Source organism: Poeciliopsis prolifica, unplaced genomic scaffold, assembly GCF_027474105.1.
Source record: "Poeciliopsis prolifica strain line A6 unplaced genomic scaffold, Auburn_PproV2 SCAFFOLD014, whole genome shotgun sequence".
NCBI lineage: Eukaryota > Metazoa > Chordata > Actinopteri > Cyprinodontiformes > Poeciliidae > Poeciliopsis > Poeciliopsis prolifica.
Genome location: NW_026562389.1, coordinates 4,557,401 through 4,568,237, shown reverse-complemented (window position 1 = coordinate 4,568,237; position 10,837 = coordinate 4,557,401). Strand labels below are relative to the sequence as shown.

The 10,837-nt window shown below is 37.7% G+C and overlaps 1 protein-coding gene across 1 annotated transcript; it reads left to right on the top strand.

Moving 5' to 3' along the window:
* Nucleotides 1-643: 643 nt before the first annotated feature.
* Nucleotides 644-3,138, top strand: cldn5a (claudin 5a). The gene has a single exon (XM_055039979.1). The coding sequence runs from the start codon at nt 925-927 to the stop codon at nt 1,570-1,572; it is 648 nt and encodes a 215-aa protein (XP_054895954.1). The 5' UTR covers nt 644-924; the 3' UTR covers nt 1,573-3,138.
* Nucleotides 3,139-10,837: the final 7,699 nt, after the last annotated feature.

Sequence of the window (10,837 nt, the reverse complement as noted above, 5' to 3'; positions counted from 1 at the left end):
ATTTTTTTTTTAATTAGAAGATCACTGGAATGTATTTGATTTAATAAAATCAGTTCAAAAATAGTTTGAGTCTTTGTCTGGACTGACTTTAGAATCTGTTTATTGGCTAAAACTGTGCATAAACTGAGAATTTGTCTTCAATTTCATGCATTTACAGCTCACATAAATATACAAACTTTAGATTTAAGTAAATGATGGGGATTACTCAAATTTTTTTACATGTATTTATGTTTTGCTATAGCTGACAGCCTTCCCATATCAGCTTTACATTTCAGCTGTTCTCTTCAATTGACCTCAAGTTTTTTTCAGTAGTAAAATTCTGCTTAAAATTTAAAATGTCCACATTTAGTTCTTCTTTTTGTGCAAACAGAATTTTAAATCCCTGAATCTTGCATCAAACCAGATATGAAAATAGTCTTTCTCCAACATGTGTGGCACAGACATGTTAAGCCTCCATATCTGAAAAATCAATAATCCACTGTTTCAAAGCTGCTTAAAAAAACAGCTAAAACTTCCCCACAGCCAGGCTCCCCCTCTTCTTATAAACCCTTCATCCCCTATTCACTGGAAATAACAGTTCAAACGCACAATGCGCTCTGGACCGCTCTATTCAGTCGCTCAACTTCCCCTCATTTTCATTGGTCCCCAGAGGATGCGGCCGCAGCGGATTGGAGGAAAGTTTCTGGTTAGGTTTTCACACCCCCACCTTGCAGATATCCGTGGTCCGGTGATTCTGTGTTTCCAGTTGTTTTCACTTCCACTCACTAACAAAGAGACTCGGGGCAGCTGCTGTATGTGAATGTAGAGACTCCTGCGCAACTAAGGCGTAAAGCTACAAGGAGTGGAATCGGTCAGAGCTTGCAGGAGAAATACGGAGAACTTGATCAACTTTAGAAAGGACAAACAGAAGAAAGAAGAGTGAAAATGGTGTCGGCCGGGCTGGAGATCTTGGGTCTTTCTTTGTGCGTAATTGGCTCGCTCCTGGTCATGGTTGCGTGCGGGCTTCCCATGTGGAAGGTGACGGCGTTCATCGAGGCCAACATCGTGGTGGCGCAGACGATGTGGGACGGCCTGTGGATGTCCTGCGTGGTGCAGAGCACCGGCCAGATGCAGTGCAAGGTGCACGATTCCGTCCTCGCTCTGAGCCACGACCTGCAGGCGGCCAGAGCGCTCACCATCATCTCCTCCGTGATGGGAGTGCTGGGTCTCATGGTGGTGATCGCGGGGGCGCAGTGCACCAACTGCATCCGCACAGAGTACGTGAAAGCCCGGGTGGTGAACGCCGGTGGGATCATCTACATCATCAGCGGCCTGTTTGTGCTGGTTCCTCTTTGCTGGATGGCCAACAACATCATATCGGACTTCTACAATCCGCAGGTGCCTTCATCCAAGAAGAGGGAAATCGGCGCTGCGCTCTACATCGGCTGGGCGGCCGCGGCGCTGCTGCTGATCGGGGGAACGCTTCTTTGCTGCTCCTGTCCCTCCAGTGGAAACTCGGGATACTCTGTAAAATATGCGCCGACCAAGAGAGCCTCGCAGAACGGGGACTACGACAAGAGGAATTATGTGTAGCTGCTTGCAGACGGTGCGTAAAAGTGACTTGCAGCTTTGAAAAGCTTTTTTTTTTTTTTTTTTTTTACGGACCTTGTTTTTGCACCTCCAACTTTTTTTATGTATAAATTTGAACTTTGAAATCAGCGGAAGCCTCTCTGGTCCTGCAATATTCTCGGGCCGTATTTTTACACGCATTTATGTCGACTGGAAATCTTTTTTTTCCCAAGACTATTGGCAATATACTGAGCACCTACCGGAACATTGACGGAAAAAATTTAAAAAAATGAACGTTTGTTTTACTTTTTTATTTATTTTTTCTTCAATGTCCCTCTAGAGGCTCCATAACTGTAAGAGGTAGCACACGACAAAAAGGAGTATCTTTCTAAGGTACCTGCTTTTGTAAATTGTCAAAATCTTTAGATTTGGATTTATTTGTTATTTTTTCTTATTTGATTAACTGTATGCACCGAAAATGTAACGTGCTCTTTGTCCTCAATATGCATTGTCAGCACAAAGCTGTACAGTAGAATGGCTGCACACTCCCACAGTGGAAAACTGTTTTCTTTGGCGGCAGTAGCATTTTGCCACCAGAAACCAGCAATAAGAGCAAAAATAAACCGGTAATTTGACTTTAGTTTTAAAATACAAGATATAAAATTCTAATACAAACTTTTCTCTTTCTCTCTCTCTCTCTTTCTCTCTCTCTCTTTTTTCTCCTTTTTATGGTTCAGAAATGATACGTGATTTTTTAGCAGATCTTAAATGTCAAAACACAGGCAAACAGAAAACTGAGCCCTTTTGTCACATTTCTACACTAGCGAACGATGATCCTTTACCCCGTGACGTCACTATTTGTATGGAGTTCCAGAAGGGTGATTGTTTTCACCATCTAAGGCAAAATAAAAATCTACATCAACTACATACCCTCCTACAAGTTCAGCAAAATATGTTTATCAAATATGTTTTGTGATGAAAAACCAAACAACTCAGTGTCCAGCAGAAGTAACAGCGCCCCCTACTGTCACAGTATGCAGTAATCGTAGAATTTATTTGAAACATCAATGTAGCTTTTCCATTATTTTCCTTGCAAAGGGTTTTGTTTTTAATATTTTAGACACAAAAAGAGAATCAAACCATCTCACAACAAGAACAATTCAATTACATCTTTAAATGCTTTACCGTAACATTAAAATCGAATAACCACTCGCTGTTTAGTTTTTGGTTAATGTTTCATCACTTTTTTCTAATTAGAACATCAATGAGCAAAATCTGAATGCACCATGATCCAAGTCCGACGACTTGGAATCAGTGTCCAATAAGGAAAAAGACTTAAGAAGAAAATCTCACAAGTCCTTTTGAATCGTAGAATGTTTTTGCTGTGTTGGGGAATCATGTGGGAGTCCATTCTTTGTCTTCTCTGAGCACCTGCTAAGTTTTTCGCCCGATGAAAGCATCTTTTTCTTACATAACTTCCAGGTTTTTGTTACTATTTTTGACGTCTGATGTTATGTTTCATTTTCCATGTGTATGAAGATGCAATACTGTTTCATTTTATTATGATTAAACAGAATATATTGTCTGAAATCTAGTTTTAGAGTGTGTTATTAAAAACAAACCACAGCAGAGACGTGGTGAAGGGGGTGACGGGGGCCTCTTCGGGTTGGTCATGCTGTTCCCACCGCCGATCCATAACACAACCCCCATGATGGGAGAAAGTACTTTGGCTATCCAAAGAAATCCAGATGACAATGTCCATTCAGGCAGAGTGGGGCTCTGCTGTTCAGCCCCCCCGCCTCCCAACGACCCCCAGTTTGAGACCAACACCGCCCCTCCTCAGGCCAGTCAGTGAAAGGCCTCAGCATTCATCCACCAGCCATCAGTCTAATCTCAATCCCACAGAATAAGACACAATCTCTGGAGCTAGACTTACAAGTCCAATTCACTACAGAAAAATCATTTTATTAATGAAAATTACAGTACGTTAATATATAAATATCAGTGGGTATGAACTGTTATAGTTACTATTACTTAATAATTTTCAAGTATTTGAATTAGGCTGAAACGATTAATTGGATAAGTTGTGACTTAACTGATTATTTAAATTATTTTCAACTAATTTAGTAATTAATCATTAACTGACTCAAAAAAAGGCATTTGTTGGAAAATAACATATTTATAGCAGCAATTAAGCCAAAACTGTAAAAAAGAAATAACATTTTTTGCATTTAATACAGAAACACGTCTGTATGTAAATATGTTTTATCCAAAACTCATCAAATGTTAAAGTTTTAGCTTCAGCTGGGTCAGATTTACTACAGGAATGTTATGCTATTACATTACAGGCAATAAAAATATTTGCTGTCTTTGTTTTAAAAAACTTAATTAAATTGTTTATTAGCATCTTTTAATGCATTTCTAAAAAAAAAAAAAAGAAAAGAAAAGAGAAAAGCCTCTAATACAGCACAGAGTGCAATAGTAACTAGTTACATTTAATCAATTACATTTACTTGAGTAACTTTTTTGAAAAACATGCACGTTGAGGAGTATTTTAAATACTTTTTATTTTTACTTGAGTAATTTTATTATGAAGTATCGCTCCACTGAATGAAAAACAAACATGTTTCAATCAAAAGTCCATCAGACGCAGAAACACACCTGCAGTTTCTGTTAAAGTTTCATTACTTTTTTAGTGAAAGAAACATATTTGGGGGGAAAAAATACTGTACTATTTTTTGTTATGAATTATTGCCATTCTGATCCTTAAAATAGAAAATTTTTCACTTAACTTTACATTTTAACTCATATGATGATGTAATTTTAAAATATTAAATGATTGATAATTTGATCAATTACTCAGTACTTGACTAAATTTTTCACCAAATACTTTGTTGCTCTTACTTGAGTAAAAATATGCTGAAGTCGTGCTACTCTTCCCAGATTATAATTTCTCTGTCCTCTGCTCGCCTCCTCTAACAGGTTCTGGATTGGTTCTGAAATATGGGTCACAGGGTTAGAGCGCCACTTCAAGTTGTGGCAACAGCAGAGGAGAAAACTAAGAATTTCACCCAGTGAGTAACAACATTGTGATTCAAAACTGTGACTGGATTATAAGAGATTATCCATACTTGTTTTGCCTGGTGATTTAAGAATCTTAGCAAGTCATATGCCCAAGTTGAAAACATAAAGCCTGCATACAGTCAGGAGAGTCTCAAGCATTCAGCAGCTGTTTCTGAACTCGACAAGGGAATATTTATTTATAAAATAAAACTTTGGGTTTACAACAAAGTGCGGCCCGGCGGCTATTTGTGGCCTTTGGACCTGCAATTTAAGAAAGATCCAAATTTGGCCTCTCCGGCACAGATGTTTGATTATTGGTAAAATTATTACTGACATAACTTTCTCACAATGGAAAATGATAAATACAACACAAAATATAAGTTTTTTTATAACCTATCTTTCATACTAAGTATAGCCAACTTTGCTGCACTGAAATCAGTTCTTATTTAATTTCATAAATTTGGCTAAATATAGCAAGTGTTTTGAAAGAAAGTGATGCAAACAAAGAATTAATTTGTTCAGTCAAGCCCAAAAGAATTTGATAACTGCATTTGTTTTATTTGGCGTATAAAATCCTTTTTACAGTTTGGATTTGGTCAGTAGTTCGCGAGATAATGATTTATTGCTCTTCTTCATGTGTGTAACTTCATTCCTTATGAAATGGAAACACCACAATAGTGAAATTGTGTTTTTTGACATCAGCAGAATACAGACAAAGATTTGCTCACATTTATAATGGAAACACATCTCGTGAAGAACAGTAATGACCCTATACTAAAACATTTCTAAGTTTAAAAACAAAGAGAATTGAAACTGCCACATGCTGACAGCAACACTAACAGAGCATTTCAGATGGAAGTGGTGTTTTTGTCAAAGAAGTTCTGCTTAGTTTGTTCAATTTAACAAAAGAATGACTGAATTAGAGGAAAAGTAGTTTTGAAATGTCCCTGCTGGCATGTAGAGCAACTTGACTGAAAACCACACAAAGAGCCATGAATAATGTCCTCATAATTTTATAGTATATTCTGACAACCTCTACAATATTACCTCATATGGCATTTTCAGCAATGTCTTGATTTAAGGGTGTATAAACTTATCCAACCCAATAATTGCTCCATTGCTTAGTTTTCCATGTAGTTTCTCTCAGTCATAACTCTGTGTGTTCACTAATGTTTCAATTGTTGATTTTTTTGTTTTTATGGCATTTCAACTGGCTTGTTACTGAAATGTGCAATTCAAATAAAAATTTATTTCATTTTGATTTAATATTTTCCAACAAACCTCTGAGACCTTCAAAGAGTCGCCAGATTTACACTGAGAATGAACTGAACAATGTTTACAGAATAGACAGTTAATGGCTCTGAATTTTAATTAGGGGTCTAAATGGCAAATTATTTAAATGTTTTTAATATAAAAACATAAATTCCTAATCCAAACTGTGACTTCCTGGTTAAATAAATGTTAAATGGTGAATTTGGTGTATTTTCCAGGCAAATATGGCACAATCAAATAACTTGTTTCCTTGAGTTGTTATAAAAATTTCATAAATATCAAACATAACTATGCAGAAAAACAGGATCTTCACGGATGACCATTCATCCATAGGTAAGATAAATTATTTTAACAAATTACTTAAGAGTTTGTCTCCATACATTTTTCTAACTGTGCTAAATCATAAAAGTCTATTTTTTTTCTGGCTCATGTATGACAACAGCCTGGTTTGATGATAAACTACAGAAAGATGATCTCATTTAGTCGAGCGTGATAGGAGTGCAAACTACCTCCTCCTTCATCTCTGCTTTGTTTTTGTTGTAAATTCCTCCTCATCTGTTTCCAAGAAGAAAAACCCAAACAGCATCTCTGGCCCTATGGAGGTTAATTGCTGAAACAAAGAACAGGGTTGATTGGAAAACTGACCACAGATATGTTAAAATAACTAACACTAAAGAATAGTGGACACAAAAATGATTAAACTAGAGTAACTAAGAATAACTATAAAAGAGAAATAAACCTAACAATGGCTGAACTGAAGGGAAGCAGGAACAAGACAGATCTAACCAAGACAAGAAATACAAAATAATAATGAAACTGGAATCAAATCAAACAAATTAAAACTCAACAACCCAGAATCCTGACACCAACAAAAATGCATTGTGGTGCTCAGCCGCTCAGCGATTTATAAACTAACAGCATTTTAAAGTCTATTCTCTGAGCTACAGAGAGCAGAAGTCAGGATTGTACAACTGGTGTGATGTGCTCTATCTTCCTGGTGTCAGTCAGAACTCCAGCAGCATCTGCAACTGGAGGATTTGTTTTAAAATCAATGTTGCGACTAAAGATAAAATATGGAAGAGTTAAAAAACCCTGGATGAGTTTGTGAGATGAGACTTTCACACGTCCTGCCCGGAGACAGTGAGTGTCGTCGACCGGTTGGTGTGACTTCCACCTGCTCAGCCTCTTCTTCCCCTCAGCCATCAATCACTTCGCTCTTCGTCCTCCGTCAGCAGCACCCCCGCTCCCGCTCCCCCAGGCTCCGGTGAAGTGAGGCCAGCGCCCTTTACGCCTCCCTTCATCCGAGGAATGTGGCACATAACAACACCGACACACACACACACACACACACTGATGAAACGTCTCCCAGGGGAGGATCACACAGTCGCTTTTTAAAGCGTTCACACTCAAACAGATGTGTTGCCTCAACAGAGCTGAGCTGCTCAGGGAAATGTTGATGGTGATAAGGGGCAGATCCTGCGCTTTGGACAGGCGTGACCCGGTTCATTAAAAATATGTAACATGAAATGTTTTCGCCACAGTTTCATTAAAAGGTCTTACTTTGGTTTCTTTATGTGTTCCTAACACACAAAGAACAGAATTGAGGTTCCAGAAAACTGCAAAACAGCTGAAACACTGAATTCCTTCAACTCTATACTAAAACCCCACCTGTTTAGATTTGTTTATTAACCATAATGAATGAAACATTGACCAACATACTTATTGATGATGGCACTTATGATGGCAACTGACTATAAAATAGTCAGTTGCACTGACTGCATATCATACAGTCACCAACTGACTGCCTGATGTTTTTATGACTTCTTATTTTTGAATCAACAGGCCTGATTTATTGTGAACTGTTTTCTTCCACTCAGCTGTCCAGAGATTTTTTTTAAATAATGTAAAACAAAATGGCTGATCTAAATTGTTTAACTTAGTTTAACTTATTATTGATTTCTGAAGTACATAAAAGACACTGTTGCACAAATCTATCTCTTACTTGAAAGCAAAAATGTATAATGATCTTCAGGGTTTTATTATTTTTATCAGGTGTTTTTCTGATAATTCAAGAGAAATTGTATTTCTATTAATATAAGACTTAAAAGGGGCAGATCCTGCGCTTTGGACAGGTGTGACCTGTCTACCTGATGCAAACTGACATTTCCAGTAACAAAACCATACATTTATTTTTAATTTTTGTTTCTGCCACAGTTTTTCTTCCACTCAACCTTCTAGAGGTTGTTTTTAACAAAATAAGGCACTTTGCTTGATTTTGCCTGAAACTTTTAAACCTAATTTAACTTTGAATCAATTTCTGAAGTGCATAAAAATCACTGTTGCACAAATCTATTTCTAATCTGTGTAACATTATTTTCTTGTTTTCTTTTGTAAAGTTGTGTCACTTATTTAAAAGCACAAATTTATCCTTAGCATCTTCAGGATTTCTGTTCTTTGTGTCCCTAACAAGCCCAGATTCCAGATAGGATTAGCTTTTCTGGACAGCTTGGGAAAACAGCTACAGCTGATTGTTTCTGTCTGCTGCCTGTCTCCTTGTCATGCTGGGATGATTGTACACACACACACACACACACACACACACACACACACACACACACACACACACACACACACACACACACACACACAACACACACACACACACACACACACACACACACACACACACACATCAGCTCTTCCGATCTTCATTTCAGCCTGTTTACAGATGACCCCTCTGATCTTTAACCCCTGCCACCTTTAACCCAAAACAACCCCTCACAGCTGGATCTGTCTTTTAAAATGTCTTGAAGTGAAATTTTTAGACATTGCAATTGTCTTAAAATGATGCAACCGGTTGCAGTAATACCAGTTGCAGTGATACCAGCAACTGGTATTACGGCCAGTTGATACCTGCAACTGGAAGTAACACCAGTTGCAGGTATCGCTGCAACTGGTGAAACCTGTTCCAGTTGCCTTAGTGTTGCTATGAATGCAGGTTTATGCAAATGCAGTGGGTGAATCGTGGTCACATTTAAACATGTTTGTCATGTTAAAATGTTTTAGTCTGTGCCACAGATACAGACATTAAAAACAGAAAATGTTGAACCTTGGGCAACAGTTAGAAGTGGTTATAAACAATTTATTTTGAACTCTTACAGCTGCAGAAGTCATATTTTATTTTGATGTTTGAGTTGCTAGAAAACCTTTAGATCTCGATCATTTCCATATTCCAGATTTTTGCACAACAAACTAAACCAAAAATACTTTACAAGACTTTGCAATGTAAAGCATGCTGGATGAAAAGGAGCCAATGTAAACACTTTTTTCCCTTAACTGTTTCTGAGACACAGTAACATTCAGCAGGCGTGACTTTCTCATTAAGTTAGGCTTTGCTCTCCAGGGGGCCAGGAAGAGAGCCAGATGAAGGCCAGCCTGAATCTGGTCGGATGTCTTTTCTGTCAGTGTCAGTGGAGGGAGGCTCAGTCATGCAGCATTTTAGCCAATAACAAGCAGAGCAGCCATCAACCCTGAAAATCTACTTGCTCAAAGACTGAGTAGAGCTCATGAAGCAAAAGCTTCAGTTGCAGTGATACCACTGCAAGGCGCTTTTACATAGATGTTGTTTTATTCTTTGTGAGTCTAGATTAGCAGTGTGAAGCACCACTCTTTGCCTTTTGCTTGTTTTTGTTTATAGAAGGAAATTTTGCGCATGCGCACAACGCTGGAGGTCAAAACGACTTTTGTTTTACATGCCGTCCAGAGCCACGCTGCTATAAGATAATTAACGCTGCGATGGTTGATGAGCTAATTTAAAGACTGCTCTGCTTATGATCTGTCAGGGTTTGTGTTTAGGTTCTTTTTAATTTAATTTTTTAACTGAACCAACACACATCGAATTCCACATCACATCTACATCAAGTTTGTCAAAGTCAAGCTAGCATAACCATAACTGAACTACTTCCCTCTCCCCTTTGCTATTTTTTCTCAATTAAAACATTTTCCTGACCTTGTTATCTAGTTGTTGTAATGTTGACAATTAGTTGCAAAGCACTGCATCCCTTATTCTTTTATATATTAGGCCTATATTTAAGATATAGTTTGTTATTTTGACAAGTTAGCTAAAACCGTGCAGTGTCACCCTGCAGAGGGTCCATACAGATCATGCAAATTACAAATAAAATTTCAGCGCTGTGTGTTGGAGGGAGTTTCTGCTTAATCCTGCAAGCATAGAGGTCAGCATCACACGTTTTGCTAAATCAGAAATGCCTCCTGATCCCCCAGAGACATTCCTCATCCTACCAGGAACTGTCCTCATCTTAGACAGCTTTCCTCCCTCCCCACTTTATCTGCTCTGACTTACATCTGTCCAAGTAGCAGCAAGCTTTTCCTGGTTCAGAGACAAAAATGGATTGGTTTGGTTGATGAACTACACAGAAGCATGATCTCAGAGATCAGAGGAGAGGAGACTCCCTGCTCCTTCGTCTTCAGTTTTTTCAATGATCAAGAAAAAGAAAATCTAGAAATCTAGATTAAACATCTGGGAGATTATTTCTCTAACTTCAGATATTATATTGAGATATGGTTGAAAACATTATTTTCCTTAAGACTTGGCATTGCCTTTTACAACTAGTGGTATAGCACATCACGCCATGAAGAAGAAACTAATTATTTAAGCAAATTATATCACTTACAATCAAAGGAGAGAATCCAAAAAGTAAGAGAAGAACTCCTTCAACACATTTTTACTCAAGTAAAAGTAAAAAGTATCCCTCCCAAAAAATTATTCCAGTAAAAGTATTTGGTTAAAAAAAAAAGGCTAGTCAAGTGATTGAGACGTCAATCATTTAATGTTAAAAAAAAATCACACTCCAAAATATAAAATTTTGTGGAAATTTTGGTATTTTAAAAACCAAAATGAAAATATATTTTTTTCATTCCGACTGAAAGCTGG

What these genes read in the sequence shown, in the direction of transcription:
- cldn5a (XM_055039979.1), top strand. Translation starts at nt 925, where the DNA reads ATGGTGTCGGCCGGGCTGGAGATCTTGGGTCTTTCTTTGTGCGTAATT.